Below are 24,056 nucleotides of genomic sequence, written 5' to 3'. Positions count from 1 at the left end.
TTTTGTGCTTGACCTTTTTGACTTTCAGCTTGTCAGAGAGATCTTTCTTCTTGAATTTCTTGTTTTTCTATTTCAGTGGTATTGTGCTGGACTGGGCTTTATGATCACATTTTTCAGAGTTTCCCACATTTCTTTTTCTTTCTTTTTTTTTATAAAAAAAGTTTTATTTCCATTTTCCAACAACATATTCAACGTACAGTCTCTTATTCAACATTAATCATTAACTTTCATTTGTTACTTATTCGGGCCTGCTCAGCTACCACTTCCTTCCTTAACACACCTTTTCTCTTCTCATCTCTACCTTCTTCTACTTTCTCCATCCTTCCTCTCTTTCACTTTTCTACTTCCTCTCCTCCTTCCCCACTCCTCTCTTCCCCCTTTCTAACCCTCTCTCTTTCCCCTTTCTTCTTCCTCTTCTTTCCCCCTCTTCTACCCCTCTGTTTTCCTACCTACTTTCTTTCTTCACACTCTCTACTCCTCTCTCCCTTTCCACTCCCTTCTGAAATGGCAGCTGAGTAGCCCCATTTCATTTCAAATTATTCAAATTATTTCTATTTTTTAATTACATATCTTCAATCATTCCTGTACATTAATAATCCTTCCCCTTCCACCCCCCCCCCCCCCCCCTCCCCCCCGAGACTTCCCAGAACCAAGTACAGGGTATAAAATTAACAATCATAAATTAAAATTCAACATAAATCATAGAGTTTCCCACATTTCTTGAGTTATTTTCCCCTTTAGGATTTTCATCCATGGAATCTTTCCTAGAGTCTCTTTGGATTTGCTAAAATCAACTCTTTTAAAGTTTAAAGAAACTGGTTAGATTATTTTCTAATGCTTGCGTTTTCATTATATTGAATTCTGGTATGACTTGGTCATTTTCATCCAAAGTTCTGACAACTTCTACTCCCTCTATCACTTCTTCTCTATTAGTAAGAATTAAATCCAGTATAGCTTTACTTCTAGTTCCCTCCTCTACCTTTTGCATGATAAAGTTGTTATCTAGGTTAGTTAGGAATCTATTTGATTTCCCACTCACTGCAGAGTTGGTCTTCCAGTTGATATCTGGATAGTTAAAGTCTCCCATTATTATTGTGGTATGCTTCTTACATATATTTGTTAACTAGTTGGGAAAGAGTTTAGCTATTTCTTCTAATTGGTTGGGTGGCCTCTAATATACACGTATGGCAATGTCACTCCCCCCTTTTTATATTGACCCATATACATTCTAGAGAGGTTTTATCTTTGATCATGTGCATTTCTGTAGATATGTAATGATATCTCATATAGTGCAACTCCACCTCCTCTTTTTGATCTGTTTCTTTTTAACAATTTGTATCCATCCATCGGTACATTTCAGTCTTGGGTTTCATCCCATCAGGTTTTGGTAATGGTAACTATGTCATATCTGCCCACCTTTTACTATTGCTTCTAGTTCACCCTATTTCTTCTGCAAGCTTTGAGCATTTGTATATAAGCATTTAAGACTTTTATGCCTGTCCATGAGTATGGTTCCTAGAGTCTTGGACTTTAAAAGAGCTAAATTCAATAAACTTAGAGAGAGCTTGGGAAGGATTCCATGGATGAGACTCCATAAAGGGAAAACAACTCAAGAAGTTGGGAAAGTTTGAAAAGTGAGAAGAGTGAGATTATAAAAGGCCAGTCTAGCACAATACCAATGAAGAAGAAAAATAACAATTCTCAGAAGAAACCCGTCGGGGGGGGGTATGTCCAGTCCCAGCGCGCGCTCATGGCATTACTTTAGTTGGTCCGAAGACAGGGGGGGAGGGGAGTGTTCAGAGCAGAGAGTGTCATTCCATCTGTACGGTAAGTGGGAGAGGCAGATATGGTGGAGGCAAGGGGCCGTATCGTTCTCTGGGAGCACATGTTTGATGTTTAAAAGCGGTCACGTGCTCCGGCCCCTCAGTCCTTACTCGTTCCCCAGATGGTCAAGACTCTCAGAGCTTGGGCCTTCGACTGATGCTCTGCAATGCCCGGTCCGTGGTTAATAAGGCTCCCCTGATTTGTGATCTTATTCAGAGGGAGTCCGCGGACTTTACAGGCATTACGGAGACCTGGTTGGGCACAGAGGGGGGTGTACCCCTGGTTGAACTGTTCCCTCCAGGTTTCCGTGCATTCCATCAGCCGAGGGCCCAAGGTAGGGGTGGGGGGGTGGCGGTTGTGATTAAAGAGGGTCTGGAGCCGAGGGAGTCCACTGTACCTCAAATAGCTGGTTATGAATCCCTCCTTGTGAAGTGGGGCCATCGGAATCAGATGGGTCTGTTGATCACGTACCTGGCTCCTTGCTGCGTGACTACAGCCCTACCTGAGCTACTAGAGGTGCTTGCCGGGGTGGCGGTTGAGATTCCCAGACTTTTGGTCTTGGGGGATTTCAACTTGCCATCGGCCGGCTTGTCATCAACGGTGGTTCAGGAGTTCCAGGCCTCCATGACGGCCTTGGACCTGATTCAAGTAACTGATGGGCCTACACACATTGGGGGAGGCGCACTAGACTTGATTTTTATCTCTGGACAGTGGGTTAATGATCTGGAATTAGGAGATCTAGTGATGGAACCGGTGTCATGGTCAGATCATTTTCTCCTTCGCCTAGACTTTTGGACCGCCGCCCACCACCACAGGGAGACGGAGCCAATGCGTTGGTTCCGTCCCCGGAGAGGTTCCAGACGGAGCTTGGGCTGTTCCCTGAGGATCTTGCCCACGGCACGACTGAAGAACTAGTTGCGGCCTGGGAACGGGCCGCGGCTGGGGCTTTGGACCGTATCGTGCCTTTGCGGCCTCTGACCCGGCGTAGATCTCAATTGGCTCCCTGGTTTTCTGAGGAGCTGAGAGAGATGAAACGCCGGAGAAGATGCCTAGAGAGCACCTGGAGGTCTAGCCGTTCCGAGGCTGATCGGACACTAGTGAGGTCTTTTACTAACACCTACCTAGTGGCAATGAGGGAGGCGAAACGTTCTTACGTTTCCACCCTCATTGCATCGGCAGATAACCGCCCAGCCGCCTTGTTTCGGGTGACCCGTTCCCTCCTTCATCAGGAGGGACGGGATGACCCTTTACAAGGACGTGCTGAGGAGTTTAACGGTTATCTATACAATAAAATAGTTCAGCTTCGGGATAGTTTAGACCAAAATTACGATGATCCAACCGAGATGACGGAGACGTGTCTTGTTGAGGTTGTTTGGGATGAGTTTGATTCTGTGGCTCTCGAGGACGTGGACAGGTTGCTGGGGAGGTTGCAGGCAACTACATGTTTACTGGACCCGTGTCCTTCCTGGTTAGAACTGGCTACTCAGAAAGTGACACGAGGCTGGCTCCGGGGGATTATAAATGCTTCTCTGGTGGAAGGGGTTTTCCCCGCTGCCTTGAAAGAGGCGGTGGTGAGACCCCTCCTCAAGAAGCCTTCCCTGGACCCAGCTATTTTGGGGAATTATTGTCCAGTCTCCAATCTTTGCTTTGTGGCGAAGGTTGTAGAGAGTGTAGTTGCATGGCAGCTTCCCTGGTACCTGGATGAAGCTGTCTATCTAGACCCGTTCCAGTCCGGTTTCCGATCCGGTTATAGTACGGAGACGGCTTTGGTCGCGTTGGTGGATGACCTCTGGAGGGCCAGGGATAGGGGTTGTTCCTCTGCCCTGGTCCTATTAGATCTCACAACGGCTTTTGATACCATCGACCATGGTATCTTGCTGCACCGGTTGGAGAGATTGGGAGTGGGAGGCACGTTTATCGGTGGTTCTCCTCCTATCTCTCTGACTGGTCGCAGACGGTGTTGACAGGGGGGCAGAGGTCGTCTGCGAGGCGCCTTACTTGTGGGGTGCCTCAGGGGTCGATTCTCTCGCCTCTCCTGTTCAACATCTATATGAAGCCGCTGGGGGAGGTCATCAGTGGTTTCGGGGTGAGTTACCATCTGTACGCTGATGATACTCAGCTGTACTTTTCCACCCCGGACCACCGCAACGAAGCTGTCGAAGTACTGTCCCGGTGCCTGGAAGCCGTACAGGTCTGGATGGGGAGAAACAGACTCAAGCTCAATCCCTCCAAGACGGAGTGGCTGTGGATGCTGGCACCCCGGTACTGTCAGCTGCGACCGCGGCTGGCTGTTGGGGGCGAGTTACTGGCCCCAAGGGAGGGGGTACGCAACTTGGGCGTCCTCCTGGATGGATGGCTGTCTTTTGATGAACACCTGGTGGTCGTCTCCAGGAGAGCCTTCTACCAAGTACGCTTGGTTCGCTAGTTGTGTCCCTTCCTTGACCGGGATGCCTTATGCACGGTCACTCACGCTCTGGTCACTTCTCGTTTGGATTATTGCAATGCTCTCTACATGGAGCTGCCCTTGAGGTGCACCCGGAGGCTGCAGTTAGTCCAGAATGCGGCTGCGCAAGTAGTAATGGGAGCCACTCGTTGCTCCCACGTAACACCACTGCTACGCAGTCTGCACTGGCTTCCTGTAGTCTTTCGGGTGCGCTTCAAGATTTTGGTTACCACCTTTAAAGTGCTCCATGGCTTAGGACCCGGGTACTTACGGGACCGCCTGCTGTTACCTTATGCCTCCCACCAACCCGTACGCTCACACAGAGAGGCTCTTCTCAGGGTGCTGTCCGCCAAACAATGTCGGCTGGTGGCCCCCAGGGGCAGGGCCTTCTCTGTTGGAGCTCCTACACTCTGGAACGAACTTCCCCCTGGCCTACGCCAAGTGCCTGATCTTCGGACCTTTCGCCGTGAGCTAAAAACATACTTATTTATTCAAGCGGGACTGGCTTAATAGTTTTATTAAATTTTAATTGGGGCTTATCGTTTTAGGGTTTTTAAATTTTTAAATTTTTAAATTTTTAATGTTGGCCTTTTGTAATATGCTTTGTTTTAAATTTTTGTTTTTAATTGTATATATATTGAGCTTTTATCTTTTTGGCTGTACACCGCCCTGAGTCCTTCGGGAGAAGGGCGGTATAAAAATCTAAATAAATAAAATAAATAAATAAATAAAGAACTCTCTGACAAATTGAAAGACAAAAAGGACAAGTATAAAAAGTGGAAAGACGGGCACATAACTAAGGCAGAATATCAGCAAATAGTCTGAGCCTGCAAAGATGAAGTGAGGAAAGCTAAGGCTCACAATAAACAAAGGCTTGCGTCAAAAATAAAAAATACCAAAAAAAGCTTCTTCCAACATGTTAAAAACAAGAAAAAAGTCAAGGAAAGAATTGGTCCATTGCTGGGAGAAAGTGGCTAGGATAATGTCAGGATTCCAAGTAACACCCGCTGCTGACAGGGCTGACAGCAGAACTATTTAAATTGGGGTTTTTTTGCATCTGTCTTTACATGAAGGTCCAATCTATCAAAAGTCCAATCTATCAAAAACAGCACTACAAAGAGCAGATTAGGAACAAGTCAAATTAAGGAAGAAAATGGTAAGTGAGCACATGTCTACCTAGATGAGTTCAAATCACAGAACCAGATGGATTACACCAGGGGTGGGTTTCAAAACCCATCGCTACCGGTTTGCTTGCGGGTGTGACAATTCTGCACATGCGCAGAAGCATCCAGGCGGGTGGGCAGAGACTCCCGCTGCCGCTGCTACCAGTTCACCCGACCCGGGCTGAATCAGTAGCAACCCACCACTGGATTACACCCCAAGGTTCTAAAGGAACTGTCAGACGTGAGCTCAGAACCACGCCAGAGGACTGGAAGAGAACTGATGTAGTTTCAATCTTCAAAAAAGGAAAAAAAAAATATCCAGGAAACTACAGACCTATCACCCTGACTTTAATACCAGGGAAGTTTCTGGAAAAGATAATCAAGCAACGAATCAGTGAACACCTAGAAGCAAACAAAGTAATAATCAAAAGCCAACATAGATTTGTCAAAAACAGATCATGCCAGACTAATATTATTTCATTCTTTGATAAAGTGATAAAATCAGTGGATCAGAGGAATGCTGTCGATATAATTTACTTGGACTTTAAGAATAGAATAGAATAGAATAGAATAGAATAGAATAGAATAGAATTGAATTGAATTGAATTGAATTGAATTGAATTGAATTGAATTGAATTGAATTCTTTATTGGCCAAGTGTGATTGGACACACAAAGAAAAGATACATTTGTCAAGAATCGGAAGATACACCACTTAATGACAGTCATAGGGAACAAATAAGCAATCAAATTGTATTAGGAAACAGTCAATATAAATCGTAAGGATACCAGCAACAAGGTTACAGTCATAAGTGGGAGGAGATAGGTGATAGGAACAATGAGAATATTAATAGTAATGCAGACTTAGTAACTAGTTTGACAGTGTTGATGGAATTATTTGTTTAGCAGAGTCATGGCGTTCAGGAAAAAACTGTTCTTGTGTCTAGTTGTTTTGGTGTGCAATGCTCTATAGCATTGTTTTGAGGATAGGTTTTGAAACAGTTTATGTCCACGGTGTGAGGGGTCTGTAAATATTTTCACAGCCCTCTTTTTGACTCGTGCAGTATACAGGTCCTCAATGGAAGGCAGGTTGGTAGCAATTGTTTTTTCTGCAGTTCTAATTATCATCTGACGTCTGTGTCTGTCTTGTTGGGTTGCAGAACCAAACCAGACAGTTAAAGAGGTGCAGATGACAGACTCAATAATTCCTCTGTAGAATTGTATCAGGAGCTCCTTGGGCAGTTTGAGCTTTCTGAGTTGGCGCAGAAAGAACATTCTTTGTTGTGCTTTTTTGATGACATTTTTGATGTTGGCTGTCCATTTTAGATCTTGCGATAGAACCTAGAAATTTGAAGGTCTCTATTGTTGATACTGGGTTGTCTGTATTGTAAGAGGTGATCGCAGTGCTGCTGCCTGAAAGTGCTTCTGTTGTGCCTTGTCCTCCCGCCTCTCCTCAGCCGGGCCCCTCCCATCTCCTGCTATCCGATTCAGAGTCTGATAATGAAGAGGAACAGCCTGGCTTGCCCCCAGCCCCCAGCCCTGGCACCATGCCCGGACAGAATGTCAGGAATGAACAAACAAACCTCACTCCTACAGCGTGTGAGCACGAAGCCAGCCACGTGCTAGAATTGCCGGCAGCAGATCAGGAGGAAGGGAGTTCACAGTGGACGGATCCACGCTTCTGGAGAATTGAGAGGCGACGTCAGCAAAAGGAAGGGAAAGGCAGGCCTGGATAAATGCTGAGTCATGGAGCCACACCCCATGGCCTATATAAAGAATTTGCTTTTTGGCATTCCTTGAGTCAAGCAAAGTCTCATTTGGTTTACTGAAGTCACACCTTGGATTCTTGCCTGCCCTGAGAAATCTGAAAGGAATTTGGCAAAGCTGCAGAGGCTTCGTGGCCACGCTTGATACAGACTTCCCAGACCCAGCCGTCAGAGGGGTAGGGGGACACGACAGCTTCTTGGTTAAGAGGCGGATCTGCTGAGAAGGAGGACGAGGGTGTGCGGCTCTGCAATATGCAACGGGAACTCCATTGCAACATTGCAGAACTGCGCACCCTCGTCCTCCTTCTCAGCAGACTCACCTCTTTCCCAAGGAGCACTTTCAGGCAGCAGCACTGCGATCCTCTCCTCGAATCCCAAAGGGTTCTCGGTTCCCCGCTGCCCATTGCAGGGCAACTGGCCGCCACCTGAAATACGGCTCTAAAATTTGCCTTGGGGAATCAGGCCAATGGGCCACAGTGGCTGGAAAGGAGGGATGTTTCACGGCTCCCGCTCGGCTTGGGTCGGCTCGGCTCCTGGGCATCGAGAGGGCTTAGGCGGTGGTGGCAGTGTCCTGAGCTGCCCGCTGGGCAGCCAGAGGGGTGACCAGTCACGAACTGTGGGGCCCCTCCTTCTTCACCGAAGCCACCAGGCAGATCCCCCCCCCAAAGTGTCCCGAAGATGTTTGTTCCTCTTCAGGAAGGTATGCCCCAGCTCAGATCCCCGCTGCCTGGAACTGCTGGAAAACGTTCAAAGGGTGGGAGCGGGCAGGTAGGAGGGGCTACATTCAGCATATAAGACGCACCCAGATTTTCACCCACTTTTTGGGGGTAAAAAGGTGCATCTTATATGCCGAAAAATATGGTTGTTTGTTTATGCCAGTACTATTTTGATATAAATTTTCCAAATACAGCTTCATACAATATGATTTAATTCAGTGGAAGCTGCTCCCCTGTTTTAGAAGCCCTATCTAAATTCTAGTTTTTACTAAAAGCTCTACATTGCCTGTTAATCCACCAGTTGTTCTTTCTGCTGTCTCTAAAAACACAATTCAGACATTATGCAAAGCTATGGTTTATGCCAGGGGTGTCAAACTGGATTTCTTCAAGGGTTGGATCAGCATTATAGTTCTCTGCAGTCTGGTTGGGAGGGGTCACGGATGCACGTTGGCCCTCTGCACCCCGTTTTCAGCCAGCAGAATGCTGCTGGAGGCCGTCCAGGCCAAAAATGGGGTGCAGTGGGTCCCCGTGCAGTCCCGTCTGGTGCCCCATTTTGGTTGGCAAAGTGCTGCTGGAAGCCATCCAGGCTGAATACTGGGTGCAGCAGGGCCATGCACAGCTCCCCGTGCCTTGTTTTGGCTACCAGAGGTACCAGAGGTCAGTCCTTTGCTATGTCCAGGCGTGGCCTGCAGACCTTGAGTTTAACACCCCTGGTTTATGCTGACCACAGTGTAGAATTTGCAAAAGACAAACTCTGATCTAGAGATGCTAGTTTATTTTTGTTTCTATTCAGTCAGCACTTGGCTTTATATGTTGAATCCTTGATCACAAAAACAACACATTCTAACAGTAAATAATGTGTGGAATTATAATTAGTCAATTCAGTTATCTATTCAAAACATAAATACATTTTCATAATGAAAGGTTTACAATGGTGTTTGAAGTGAATCACTGGCTCTTTCTAATTCTTGTGCTAAAATGACTAAATTAGATTTTAAATATATTCTAAAATTATGCCTTTTAATTACTTTATTTTACCTTTTTATATGATTTTTCAAAAATTAATTTATAAAGTACTATTTTGAAGTATTTAATTGCCCATAAACTATATTTTTGACTATATTTTTGACTATAAGATCAATCTAGGAATACGCTGCTTTATATTTTTGCTTTTTAAGTTTTAAACAGTTTTATTTAACTTAATCTTATCTTATTGCATTATTTGAAATATAGTCATCTAATAGAATAATGTTTCCTGTATCATAAACATTCCTGACTAATTCATTATGTTTTGCTTACAGCAATCTGTTGACACTGAAATTAAAGCAGAGGTGATTCCTTCTGTGAAGATAAAGGTATTAGCATGTTTAATAAAATTATCTAAACCATTGCATAAATCATGTAATATAAATATAGTATTGTAGATTGGCATACAGGAATGATTCTGAAGATTTACAGAAATATTTGAGTAATTTAAATTGCTTATATTCTGAAAAATAAACATTAGTTGTAAACACTATTATTTAGAACAGGAGTCCCCAACCCCCGGCCTACGGCCACTACTGGACCTTGAGCTATTCAGAACGGGGCCGCAGAAGTAGGGAGTGAGCGAGCGCACGCATGCTCACTTGTGCACCCACTCTCCATTTGTGCGAGTGGCATGCATGCCTGCCACTCTTGCAAATGAAACTGCAAGCCTGCGTGTGTGCTTGCCCACCGCTCATGCACAACCATCCCTTTGCCTCCCCCTAAGGGTTTGCAAAGCTGGAAATATTGGGGAATTCTGGTTAAGAAGTAAGATTAGAACAATGATGGTAACATTCAGATATTTTATAAATTTAATTTTAACATAGAATTATTAATGATCTTAAATCAGCATTTCTATTTAAAATGATGTCATATTTCCTTGAGTTATAGTTAGGGATTTGCAGTGGCCTACATCCATAAGACCCTTTCATGGATCACTGCCTTGTCGTGGTGAAGGGGCTTGCGCAGCACAATGAAGCTATGAGCTATGCCATGTGGGGCCAGCCAAGATGGACAGGTCATTACAGAGGGCTCTGACAAAACATGATCCACTGGAGAAGGAAATGGCAACCCACTCCAGTATCTTTGCTATGAAAACCCCATGGACAGTACTAAAAGGCGAAAAGATATGATGCTGGAAGATGAGCCCCTCAGGTCGGAAAGTATCCAATATGCTACTGGGGAAGAGCAGAGGGCTAGTACTAGTAGTGCCAGAAAGAGTGAAGCGACTGAGCCAAAGCCAAAAGGATGCTCAGCTGTGGATGCATCTGATGGTGAAAAGAAAGTCTGATGCTGTAGAGATCTGTACTCCATAAGAACCTGGAATGTAAGATCCATGAATCAAGGCAAGCTGGACGTGGTCAAACAAGAGATGACAAGATTGAACATTAACATCTTAGGAATCAATGAACTAAAATGGTCAGGAATGGGTGAATTTAATTCAGATGAACATCAGGTGTACTGCAGACACGAATCCCTCAGAAGAAATGGAGTAGCCTTCATAGGCAATAAAAGAGTAGGGAAAGCAATACTGGGATACAATCCCCAAAATGACAGAATAATCTTAGTTCAAATCCAGGGCAAACCATTCAATATCGCAGTAGTTCAAGTCTATGCCCCAACCACTGGCAAGAGGATGAAATTGACCGGTTCTATGAAGCCCTACAGCACCTTATAGAATTAACACCAAAAAATGATGTCCTTATCATCATGGGGGATTGGAATGCCTCTGGTGGCTCTACAGACTAAGACAGTCTGTTATTAACACAGCTGCTTGCAATTACTGCAAGTTCAAGTCCCACCAGGCCCAAGGTTTACTCAGCTTTCCATCCTTTATAAGGTAGGTAAAATGAGGACCCAGATTGTTGGGGGCAATAAGTTGACTTTATATATAATATACAATTGGATGAAGACTATTGCTTAACATAGTGTAAGCCGCCCTGAGTCTTCGGAGAAAGGCAGGATATAAATGCAAATAAAAAAAAACCCTAACTGGAATAACAGGCAAGTTTAGCCTTGGAGTACAAAATGAAGAAGGGCATAGGCTGAATTTTGTCACCAGAATATGATGGTCATAGCAAACACTCTTTTCCAGCAATCCAAGAGACTGTTTTACACATGGACATCACCAGACAGTCAACACAGAAATCAGATTGACTGTGCTCGCAGCCAAAGATGGAGAAGCTCTATACAATCAGTAAAAACAAGACCAGGAGTTGACTGTGGCTCAGATCATGAGCTTCTCCTTGCAAAATTTAGCTTAAATTGAAGAAAGTAGGGAAAAGACTAGGCTACTCAGCTATGAACTAAATCATATCTCTGATGAATATACAGTAAAGATGACAAATAGATTTAAGGAATTAAATCTGATAGACAGAGTGCCTGAAGAACTATGGATGGAGGTTCACAACATTGTACAAGAGGTAGTTACTAAAACCATTTCAAAGAAAAAGAAAGGCAAGAAAGCAAAATGGCTGTCTGAGGAAGCCTTATGAATAGTTGAGGAAAGAAGGGAAGCGAAAGGCAAGGGAGAAAGAGAAAGATACACCCAATTAAATGCAGAATTCCAGAGAATAGCTAGAAGAGATAAGAATGCATTCTTAAATGAACAATGCAAAGAAATAGAAGAAAACAATAGAATAGGGAATATACAAGAACGAACTTAACATCCCTGATAACCATGATGGGGTGATCCCTGACCTCGAGCCTGACATCCTAGAATGTGAAGTCAAATGGGCCTAGGGAAATCTGAGCATGCAGTAAAAGTGCTACACTCAATATGCCAGCAAATTTGGAAAATTCAGCAGTGGCCACAGGTTTGGAAAAGGTCAGTTTACATTCCAATTCCAAAGAAGGGCAATGCCAAAGAATGCTCAAACTACCACACCATTGCACTCATTTCACATGCTAACAAAGTTATGCTCAAAATCCTGCAAGCTAGGCTTCAGCAGTATGTGGACTGAGAAGTACCAGAAGTGCAGGTAGGATTTCGAAAAGGCAGAAGAACTAGAGATCAAATTGCCAACATACACTGGATCATGGAGAAAGCTAGGGAGTTCCAAAAAAACATTTACTTCTGCTTCATTGACTATGCTAAAGCCTTTCATTGTGGGATCACAACAGGGGTGAGTTCTAAATTTTTTTACTACCGGTTCTGTGGGTGTGGCTTATTTTGTGGGCGTGGCTTGATGGTCGTATGACTGGGTAGGCATGGCCAACTCAATGACAGTCATGTCAAGGGGTACCTCGCCTGGCCCCTCCCCTTCCAGCCATTCCTTGTCACACCCAGCCTCAACGTATCTATAGTTCTGCAAAAATGTTGTTCACCTTTTTTCAACTTTATTATCTACATACTATAGATCAGGGGTCTCCAAACTTATTTATTTATTTTTCACATTTTTATACCGCCCTTCTCCGGGGACAACCAATGCAGCCTGCGCAGGAGAGGTGTTACATGGGAGCTGTGAGATGCTCCCTCTATCCCCCGCGCGGCCGCATTTTGTACCAGTTGGAACCTCCTGGTGCTCTTATAGGCATTACGGAGACCTGGTTGGGCACGGAAGGGGGTGTGCCCCTCGTGGAGATGTGCCCGCCGGGTTTCCGTGCATTCCATCAACCGAGGGCCCAGGGTAGGGGTGGTGGGGTGGCGGTTGTGATTAGAGAGAGTCTAGAGCCGAGGGAGACCACTGTGCCTCAGATTGCCGGGTGCGAATCCCTCTTTGTGAGATGGGGTCATAGGTGTCAGATGGGTTTGCTGATCGCGTACCTGGCTCCTTGCTATGTGACAGCTGCCCTGCCCGAGCTCCTGGAGGTGCTGGCCGGGGTGGCAGTTGAGACCCCCAGACTTTTAGTCATGGGGGACTTTAACTTGCCATCTTCCGGCCCGTCATCGACAGCGGCTCGGGAGTTCACGGCTTCCATGACGGCCTTGGACCTGACCCAGGTAATTGATGGCCCTACTCACATTGGGGGTGGCACTCTGGACCTGATTTTTCTCTCTGGTCAGTGGTTGAGAGATCTGGACTTAAAGGAAATAGTCACTGAACCTTTGTCATGGTCAGATCACTCTCTTCTTCGCCTGGACTTTCTGACCGCCATTCACCACCGCGGGAGGCGGAGCCGATCGTTGGTTCCGTCCCAGGCGCCTGATGGACCCGGATGGGTTCGGACGGAGCTTGGGCCATTTCCTGAGGGTCTGGCTCACGGCTCGGCCGAGGAACTTGTTGCGGCCTGGGAGCGGGCGCGGCGGGGCCTTAGACCGTGTCGTGCCTTTGCGGCCTCTGACCCGGCGCGGGGCCCAACCGGCTCCTTGGTTCTCCGAGGAGCTGAGGGGATGAGCGCGGAGAAGGCGCCTAGAGAGTTCCTGGAGGTCTAGCCGTTCGAAGCTGATCGGACACTAGTGAAGTCCTATACTAGGACTTACCTAGTGGCATTGAGGAAGCGGCGTAGCTACGCCTCCTCCTCATTGCATCGGCAGATAACCGCCCGGCCGCCCTGTTTGGGTGACTCGCTCCTCCTTCATCAGGGGCGGGATGACCCGTTGCAGGGACGGGCTGAGGAGTTTAACGGTTATCTATCGATAAAATCGTTCAGCGGGATGGTCTGGATCAAGATTGCGGTGATGCGGGTGAGACGCTCGAGGTGGTCTTGGACATTATTTGGGATGAGTTTGACCCTGTGGCTCCGAGGACATGGACAGGTTGCTGGGTAGGTTGAATGCCACCACGTGTTTACTGGACCCGTGCCTCCTGGCTGGTGCTGGCCACTCGGGAGGTGACACGAGGCTGGCTCCAGGCAATTACGATCGCTTCTTTGGTGGAGGGTGTCTTCCGGCCGCCTTGAAAGAGGCGGTGGTGAGGCCCTCCTTAAGAAGCCTTCCTGGACCCGGCTGTTTTAGGTAATTATCGTCCGGTCTCAACTTCGCTTTGCAGCGAAGGTTGTAGAAATATGGTGGCATATCAGCTTCCCTTGCACCTGGATGAAACTGTCTATCTAGACCCGTTCCAGTCCGGTTTCCGACCGGTTACAGCACGGAGCGGCTTTGGTCGCGTTGGTGGATGATCTCTGGAGGGCCAGGGATAGGGGTTGTTCCTCTGCCCTGGTCCTATTAGACCTCTCAGCGGCTTCGATACCATCGACCATGGTATCCTGCTGCGCGGTTGGGGGATTGGGAGTGGGAGGCACCGTTTATCGGTGGTTCTCCTCCTATCTCTCCGACCGGTCGCAGTCGGTGTTGACAGGGGCAGAGGTCGGCCCGAGGCGCCTCACTTGTGGGGTGCCGCGGTCGATCTCTCGCCTTCTGTTTAACATCTACATGAAACCGCTGGGTGAGATCATCAGTGGTTTGGTGTGAAGTACCAGCTGTATGCGGATGATACTCAGCTGTACTTTTCTACACCGAACCACCCCAACGAAGCTATCAGTGCTGTCCCGGTGTCTGGAGGCCGTCGGGTCTGGATGGGGAGAAACAGGCTCAAGCTCAATCCGCCAAGACAGAGTGGCTGTGGATGCGGCATCCCGGTACAGTCAGCTAAATCCGCGGCTGAACATCGGTGGCGAGTCATTGGCCCCGATGGAAGGGTCCGCAACTTAGCGTCCTCCTGGATGAGCGGCTGTCTCTAGAAGAGCATTTGACGGCCGTCTCCAGGAGAGCGTTCTACCAGGTTCGCCTGATGCGCCAGTTGCGCCTTTCTGGACCGGGATGCCTATCACGGTTACTCACGCACTCGTGACATCTCGCCTGGATTACTGCAATGCTCTACATGGGGCTCCCTTGAGGGCATCCGGAGGCTACAGTTAGTCCAGAATGCAGCTGCTGGTGATAGATGGAGCCCTCATGGCTCCCATATGACACCTATCCTGCGCAGACTGCACTGGCTTCCTGTGGCCTTCCGGGTGCGCTTCAAGGTTTTGGTGACCACCTTTAAAGCGCTCCATGGCATTGGGCCGGGTTATTTACGGGACCGCCTACTGCGACCGAATACCTCCCACCGTCCCGTGCACTCTCACAGAGAGGGTCTCCTCAGGGTGCCGTCAGCGAGGCAATGTCGTCTGGCGACGCCCAGGGGAAGGGCCTTCTCTGTGGGGGCTCCCACCCTCTGGGACGATCTACCCCCCGGACTTCGTCAGCTTTCGGACCTTCGGACCTTCCGCCGCGGGCTTAAAACATACTTATTTAATTGTGCAGGACTGAGCTAGATTTTAAATTTTGGGTTTTAAATTGGGTTTTATTTCTATTTTTAATTGGACGGGCTTTAGAATAAGTTTTTTAAATGTTTTATATTGTATTTATATTCTATTTATCTGTTTTTAGTGCCTGTAAACCGCCCTGAGTCCCTTGGGAGATAGGGCGGTATATAAATATGATTAAATAAATAAATAATAAATAAATTCAAGGGGAGCCCCATGTAGAGAGCATTGCAGTAATCCAGGCGGGAAGTAACGAGGGTATGAGTGACTGTGCATAGAGAGTCCCGATCCAGGAAGGGGCGCAACTGGCGGATCAGGCGAACCTGATAGAAAGCTCCCCTGGCGACGGCCGTCAAATGATCTTCTAAAGACAGCCATGCATCCAGGAGAACGCCTAAGTTGCGCACCAATTCCCTGGGGGCCAACGATTCGCCCCCCACAGTCAGCAATGGAATCAGCTGACTGTGCCGGGACACTGGTATCCACAGCCACTCCGTCTGGGATGGGTTGAGTCGGAGTCTGTTTGTCCCCATCCAGACCCGAACGGTCTCAAGGCACTGGCTCATCACATCAACGGCTTCGTTGGGGTGGTTCGGGGTGGAAATGTACAGCTGAGTGTCATCAGCGTACAGTTGACAACTCACCCCGAAACCAGGGATGATCTCCCCCAGCGGCTTCATGTAGATGTTGAACAGGAGAGGCGAGAGAATCGACCCCTGTGGCACCCCACAAGTGAGGTGCCTAGTGGTCGACCTCTGCCCCCCTGTCAACACCGTCTGTGAACAGTCAGAGAGATAGGAGGAGAACCACCGAAAAATGGTGCCTCCCACTCCCAATCTCTCCAATCGTCGCAGCAAGATACCATGGTCGATGGTATCAAAAGCCACTGACAGATCTGACAAGGACAGAGGAGCAACCCCTGTCCCGTGCCCTCCAGAGATCATCAACCAACGTGACCAAAGCCGTCTCCGTGCTGTACCCAGGCCTGAAGCCGGACTGGCACGGGTCTAGATAGACAGTTTCCTCCAGGTACCGGGGAAGCTGTCATGCCACCATACTCTCAACAACCTCCGCCACAAAGCGAAGGTTGGAGACAGGACGGTAATTAGCCAAAATAGCCGGGTCCAGGGACGGCTTCTTAAGGAGTGGCCTCACCACCGCCTCTTTCAAGGCGGCTGGGAAGACTCCCTCCACCAAAGAAGCACTAATAATTCCCTGGAGCAGCCTCGTGTAACCTCCTGAGTGGCCAGCACCAGCCAGGAGGGACACAGGTCCAATAAACATGTGGTAGCATTCAGCCTCCCCAGTATCCTGTCCATGTCTTCGGGAGTCACAGAGTCGAACTCCGCCCAAGTAATATTCTCAAGACCTGCCTCCGTCATCCCGCGTGTATCCACACTTGGCCACTTTAAGACTTTAAGACTTATGGACTTCAACTCCCAGAATTTCTCAGCCAACTTTGCTGTCTTAAACTCTTAAAGTGGCCAAGGTTAGAGACCTCTGCCATAGATGCACTTTCATGGACCACTGAAAGGAGAAAATGGCTCACATGCTTTGCCCAAGAGTGTGATAGGCAACAGGCTTTTAAAGGGCTGCTAGAAAGAAGGGGGAACAAAGAGAGAAGCAACCTAAAACTAAGGACAAACTTCCTGAAACCTATATAGGTTTCAGTCATAATTTCACATATAAAATAGCCATTCATGTAATACAACCTGCATATTGTTCAAAACAATCATTAGTATTATGGCTGATGTTTGACAGCAAGCCTAAAATCCCCATTCCCTCCCCACTACAGGGGAAGGTTACTTCAAAATCCCCATTTCCTCCCCACCCCACTAATCTGTTCTGGGAAGGAATCAAACTCCCCCCTCTTCATTTCCTAAATAAAATATCTCAGATAATTAAGGAATAATCAAGCTGCTAGCAAGGAACCTGCCTGGAATTCCACATTCCTGCCAGCTGCATAAAGGAAATTTCATATGCAGAGATCATAGAAAGTGGAAGCCGGAAGCTCAGCTCCATTTACAAGCAGGCAGAAAACTCATTCAAGACAGGATACTTCACAATGGAAATCGCCCAAACCTTTTTTAGAAAAACAAAGCCCATGTTGCACGAACCCCAAAACTTCAAAAACATTGAACCATATAAGAATTCCTCCTCTTATCCAATTTGTTGTTCAGCTGACCCAGAGAGGAGCTTCTAGCCACTCTGTCAATTTAAAATGACAGCGTTTCCCCCCCCCCCTTTCTTCTTTGCCAAACGATCTCCTGGCTGAGAAGTGAGCCAATCAGTTGGGAAGCTTCTTGACTTCTCAATTTAAAGGGATGGTGCCTTGTTTTTTTTTCTCTTCTTCAACAAGTGAGTCTTGATTTTTTCCTTTTAGCCGATCAGCTGGGAGTTGGGAGTCAGCAAAAGATTGGGGGGGGGGCAGGCAGAATTTTTACTACCGGTTCTCCGAACTACTCAAAATGTTTACTGCCGGTTCTTGCGAACTGGGGCGAACTGTAGCAATCCACTACTGGATCACAACAAATTGTAGCAAGTTCTCAAAGACATGGGAGTATTTGTCTCTTGAGATATGTGGATCAAGAAGCAACAGTGAGAACTGGACACGGAACCATTGATTGGTTCAAAATTGAGAAAGGAGTTTGACAAGGCTGTATACTGTCGCCCTGCCTATTTAACTTTTATGCAGAGCACATCATGAGAAAGGTGGGGCTCGATGAATCACAAGTTGGAATTAAGATTGCCGGGAGAAATATCAACAACCTCAGATATGCAGATGATACCACTCTAATGGCAGAAAGTGAAGAGGAACTAAAGAGTTCTGATGTGGGTGAAGGAGGAGATTGCGAAAGTTGGCTTGAAACTCAAGATTAAGAAACTAAGATCATGGCTCCCAGCCCTCTCAATACCTGGCAGATAGATAGGGAAGAAATGGAGGTAGTGACAGATTTTATTTTCCTGGGCTCCAAGATCACTGCACATGGGGACTACAGTCAAGAAATTAAAAGATGCTTGCTCCTGGGAAGGAAAGCTTTGGCAAAGTTACACAGCATACTAAAAAGCAGAGACATCACCATGCCAAAAAAAGTGCATATAGTCAAGTCTATAGTGTTCCCAGTTGCAATGTATGGTTGTGAATGTTGAACCATAAGGAAGGCTTAGCATTAAAGAATTGAGGCCTTTGAACTCTGGTGCTGGAGAAGACTCATGTGAGTACCTTAGACTGCAAGATAATCAAACTAGTCAGTCCTAGAGGAGATCAACCCCAACTGCTCTTTAGAAGGCCAGATCTGAAGATGAAACTGAAATATTTCGGCCACCTAATGAGAAGGAAGAACTCACTGGAGAAGAGCCTAATGCTGGAAATGATTGAGGGCAAAAGAAGAAGGGGACAGCAGAGAATGAGGTGGCTGGATTGAGTCACTGAAGCATCTGCCAAAACAATTCTGCTGCCTTCTGTGGATGGAAAAAAACACCTTTACTGGCAGAAAGGTGTTCCTTTCTGTTCTTGCACCCTGCCAGAGAAGATTGGTTGTCCTCCATGCATTAAAGAGACTTCCTGTGGTGAGATGAAGGAATAGAATTTAAATCTTCAGGATTTCAGTTCCATTTCTGCATCCTATTGAAGAAGCTCAGCTGTCTTTGGGAGTTAGCTCTTTCAGCCCGTCTTATTGCTGAGAGGACTCCTTCAGGCAGGCAGCAGCAGTTTTGTCGGAGTTTGTAGCGATCCAACCAGCACACAGTAAATAATTCAGTAAGGTAAAAGGTAAAGGTTCCCGTCACACATAGGTGCTAGTCGATGCCGACTCTAGGGGGCAGTGCTCATCTCCGTTTCAAATATACAAATAGGATGAAGACTATTGCTAACGTAGTGTAAGCTGCCCTGAGTCTTCGGAGAAGGGCGGGATATAAATGCAAATTAAAAAAAAAAAAGCGAAGAGCCAGCGCTGTCCGAAGACGTCTCCGTGGTCACGTGGCCGGCATGACTCAACACCAAAGGCGCACGGAATGCTGTTACCTTCCCACCAAAGGTGGTCCCTATTTTTTCTACTTGCATTTTTACGTGCTTTCAAAACTGCTAGATTGGCAGAAGCTGGGACAAGTAACGGGAGCTCACTCCGTTACATGGCAGCACTAGGGATTTGAACTGCTGAGCTGGCGACCTTTCGATCGACACTGTGTCCCTTGTAATAATTCAGTAGGATTTATTATATGAAAGAAACTTCTTTATATACAATAATATAAAACATGATGCATATATATAATACCCATGCAGCTCTTAAAACGTGGTAGAGAGAAAAAAAGAAGCAAGTACACTCAGGCAAAGACCAAACGAACTCTCATAGCATAGAACAGTTAAGCTAAGTTACGCCCAGGCTCCAAGGCGTCTCACATGGCTCACACAACAAATCCTGTGTCTCAGTCACCAAACAGTTCCCATTGGCTGACTTGTTGCCATGGCTATTCCAGTTCATAAATTCTTATACACTGACAAGTTTGCAATCTTCCCTATTGACTTTCAGGGAAAGCAGCAGAGAAGATTGGAAATGGTGATCATGTAATTGTGGGATGCTTGACAACTAGTCATTAGTATGATCAGGTTGCCAAGCATCCAGATTACAACCACATGACTGTGGGACTAGTCATACAATATTTTGCGGAGACCAAAAACAATTTAAGGGCTGTAAAGCAACTTCCCAAATTGGTATTAATCTGTTCTGTCATTAAAGAATGGTGATAAGTCAAAGACTGCCTATATTCACTATGCAGTGGTGTGGATTTGGCCCCAGAGTAGTGAGAAAGGAAATGTATAAGGATGAGAGTTTTTAAGCTTACTTGCTTGGTATTTTGCCCAATAGCATCCTAAACTTTGAAACTTATCCTGCTTTGATTTACTGACTGACTTGGTTAAGAAGAAGTGTACTGGAGTGTGGAGGTGGGAAAGAATAGGAGAATTCTGATTTCAAAATGCCGGATTTGAATAAATAACGCATTAGATAGAACGTAAATCTATGCTGAAATGTATACATACAGTATCTGTGTGTATGTACGTGTATGTATGTTTTTTTCTCATTAATCTACACTCAATACCCATAACCAAAGCGAAAGCAGAATTTTAGAAATGTCTGTATATTTATTAAAAAGAAAAAACCTGAAATATCGTATTTGCATAAGTTAGCCCTTCACTCAGTAGTTTATTGAAGCACCTTTGGTAGCAATTACAGCCTCAATAAGCTTTGCACAACTGGATTGGGAGATTTTCTGCCATTCTTCCTTGCAAATCATCTCAAGCTCAGTCAGGTTGGAGGTGACCATCGGTGGACAGCCATTTTCAGGTCCCTTCAGAGATGTTCAATAGGGTCAAGTCAGGGCTGTGGCTAGACCATTCTAGGACATTCATAGAGTTGTTCCTACGCCACTCCTGTGTTGTCTTGGCTGTGTGCTTAGTATCATCATGTTGGAAAGTGAACCTTCAGTCTAGTCTGAGGTCCTGAGCACTGTGGAACAGGTTTTCATTGATATCCCTGTACTTTGCTATGTTCAGCTTTCCCTCAACACTGACCAGTCTCCCATTCCCTGCTGCTGAAAAATACCCCTGCAGCATGATGCTGCCCCCACCATGCTTCACTGTTGGGATGATATTGGGCAGGTGATGAGCAGTGTCTGGTTTCCTCCAGAAAAAAACATTTAGAATTGAGCCAAATAGTTCAGTATTGGTTTCATCAGATCAAAGGATCTTGTTCTTCACAGTTTGAGTCTCCTTCAGCTGTTTTTTTTTTTTGCAAACTCCAATTGGGCTTTCATGTGTTTTGAACTGAGGAGAGGTTTCCATCAAACCACTCTGCCATAAAAGCCAGATCGATGGAGGGATACAGTGATGGTTTTTCTTCTGGAATTCTGTCCCATATCCACACAGGATCTCTGGAGCTCCGTCAGGTTAACAGTTGGGTTCTTGGACACCTCTCTTACTAAGGACCTTCTCCCCCAGTTGCTCAGTTTGACTGGGCGACCAGCTCTTGAAAGAGTCCTGATTGTGCCAAACTTCTTCCATTTGAGAATTATGGAGGCTACTGTATTCTTAGGAACCTTAGTGCAGCAGAAATTTTATTATAGCCTATCCCAGATCTGTCCCTTGTAATAATCCTGCCTCTGAGCTCTGCAGGCAGTTCCTTTGACCTCATGGCTTTTGCTTTGCTACAATATGCATTTTCAGTTGCGAGGCCTTCTATAGAAAGGTGTGTGCCTTTCCAAATTGTGTCCAATCAATTTAATATGCCACAAGTCAACTCCAGTCAAGGTATAGAAACATGTCTGCAACTATCAAGAGAAATGGGAGGCACCTGAACACTTTCAAGTGTTGTTGCAAAAGGTCTGAATACTACTACTACTACTACTACTACTACTACTACTACTACTACTAATAATAATAATAATAATAATAATAATAATAATAATAACAACAACAACAACAGCAACAACAACAGAGTTGGAAGGGACCTTGGAGGTCTTCTAGTCCAACCCCCTGCCCAGGCAGGGAACCCTACACCATTTCAGACAAATGGTTATCCAACATTTTCTTAAAAATTTCCAGTATTGGAGCATTCACAACTTCTGCAGGCAAGTTGTTCCACTGATTAATTGTTCTAACTATCAGGAAATTTCTTCTTAGTTCTAAGTTGCTTCTCTCCTTGATTAGTTTCCACCCATTGCTTCTTGCTCTACCCTCAGGTGCTTTGGAAAATAGTTTGACTCCCTTTTCTTTGTGGCAACCCCTGAGATATTGGAACACTGCTCTCATGTCTCCCCTAGTGCTTCTTTTCATTAAACTAGACATACCGAGTTCCTGCAACCGTTCTTCATATGTTTTAGCCTCCAGTCCCCTAATCATCTTTGTTGCTCTTCTCTGCACTCTTTCTAGAGTCTCAACATCTTTTTTACATCGTGGTGACCAAAACTGAATGCAGTATTCCAAGTATGACCTTACCAAGGCATTATAAAGGGGTATTAACATTTCACGTGTTCTTGATTCTAGCCCTCTGTTTATGCAGCCCAGAACTGTGTTGGCTTTTTTGGCAACTGCGTCCAATGTTCAAGTCTGTCAAGATCCTTCTGTATCTTGAGCTATCTTCTGAAGTGTTGGCTATTCCTGCCAGCTTGGTGTTATCTTCAAATTTGATGAGTTCCCCATCTATCACCTTGTCTAAGTTATTGATGAAGATGTTGAAGAGTACTGGGCCTAAAACAGAGCCTAGGGATACTCCACTGCATACTTCCCTCCATGTGGATGTAATTCCATTGAGGACTACACCTTGAATGCGGTTGGTCAGCCAGTTATGAATCCATCTGGTGGGGGTGCTGTCTAACCCACATTTTTCTACTTTAGCTAGTAGTAGGTTATGGTCTACTTAATCAACTGCTTTACTGAAGTCCAAGTAAATTATATCGACAGCATTCCTCTGGTCCACTAATTTTGTCACTTTGTCAAAGAATGCAATAAGATTAGTCTGGCATGATCTGTTTTGACAAATCCATATTGGCTTTTGGTTATTACTTTGTTTGCTTCTAGGTGTTCGGTGACTCATTGCTTGATTATCTTTTCCAGAATCTTCCCCAGTATTGAGGTCAGGCTGATAGGTCTGCGGTTTTCCAGATTTTTTTTTTCCTCTTTTTTGATGGGAACTACATCAGCTCTTTTCCATTCCTCTGGCTGTTCCCCTGTGCTCCAGAATCTTGTGCTCCAGGATATGTCAATGTATTTCAGTTCTTCTTTCCAGTCCTCTGGCAGTTTCCCTGTGCTCCAAAATATGTCAGTTTTTCTTTTTAAAATTCTGTTTTTACTTTATAGGGTACTAAGTATAAATTAATGGGGGGAAAAATGAATTTCAACAACTGTAGAATCAGGCTGCAGTATAAGTAAATTGTCAAAAATGAAGGGGGTCTGAATAGTTTTTGAATGCATTTTTGTTTGTGTGTGTGTGTGTTTGTTTGTGTGTGTGTGTGTGTGTGTGTGTGTGTGTGTGTGTATGGTTATTCGGGAGAAAACCTGAATAACCAAAGACATATATATATATATATATATATATATATATATATATATATATATATATACATACATACATATATATATATATATATATATATATATATATATATGTAGGTCTTTGGTTATTCGGGTTTTCTCTTCAGCCTTCACCTTCGTGCTTCTGGGAGCAATGTGTGATTGCAGCTGTTTCTTCCTTTTTAACCGCTAGTGGGGGTTTGAACTGATTGGGTGGGAGCTTGGCTATGCTCTGATTGGATGGGGTTTTTTTTGTGCTCTGATTGGATGGGGGTGTGTCCTGTTTGGGTGGGGGCTTGGTTGTGCTCAGATTAGTCTGAGTTGCAGGGGGATTTGAGCTGGTGAGCTGCACTGCTGCTGTTTGGCTTCGTGTTCATGGTCGTGCTACATCTTCGTAGTGGGTGTCAGTCTGCTGACACACCCCCATCCAATCAGAGCACAAAAAAAACCCCATCCAATCAGAGCACAGCCAAGCTCCCACCCAATCAGTTCAAACCCCCACTAGCAGTTAAAAAGGAAGAAACAGCTGCAATCACACATTGCTCCCAGAAGCATGAAGCTGAAGCCTGAAGATGACGAATGAGACTTCGAAACGCTGCCAAGACACTTCCAATTTTACACTGGAGAAAACCCGAATAACCAAAGACCTACATACAACCACCCGCGAAAACCTCAGAGAATAAATAAATAAATATATATATATATATATATATATATATATATATATATATATATATATATATATATATATATATATATATATATATATATTTGTGTGTATATGTATGTATATGTGCGTGTATACACACACCCCTATACATCTCTCTCCCCCCCTCTCTGTGTGTATACACACATATACACACATA

General features: G+C 45.5%; 1 protein-coding gene across 13 annotated transcripts in view; it reads left to right on the top strand.

Moving 5' to 3' along the window:
• BBS9 (Bardet-Biedl syndrome 9) overlaps positions 1-24,056 on the top strand; it is a 531,293-nt gene that overhangs the window by 120,360 nt on the left and 386,877 nt on the right. For all 13 annotated transcript variants that reach the window (XR_009155158.1, XR_009155160.1, XR_009155159.1 and 10 more), the window contains exon 12: positions 9,212-9,265. Coding sequence is in view for 8 of the 13 variants with exons in the window: in XM_058183859.1 (XP_058039842.1) it covers positions 9,212-9,265 (54 nt within the window). In the remaining 5 variants the exon portion in view is untranslated. The remainder of the gene's footprint in view (positions 1-9,211; positions 9,266-24,056) is intronic.

The sequence above is a fragment of the Ahaetulla prasina genome, chromosome 4, assembly GCF_028640845.1.
Source record: "Ahaetulla prasina isolate Xishuangbanna chromosome 4, ASM2864084v1, whole genome shotgun sequence".
Lineage (NCBI taxonomy): Eukaryota > Metazoa > Chordata > Lepidosauria > Squamata > Colubridae > Ahaetulla > Ahaetulla prasina.
The sequence above is the reverse complement of the archived record's forward strand: the minus strand, read 5'-3'. Positions and strand labels throughout refer to the sequence as shown.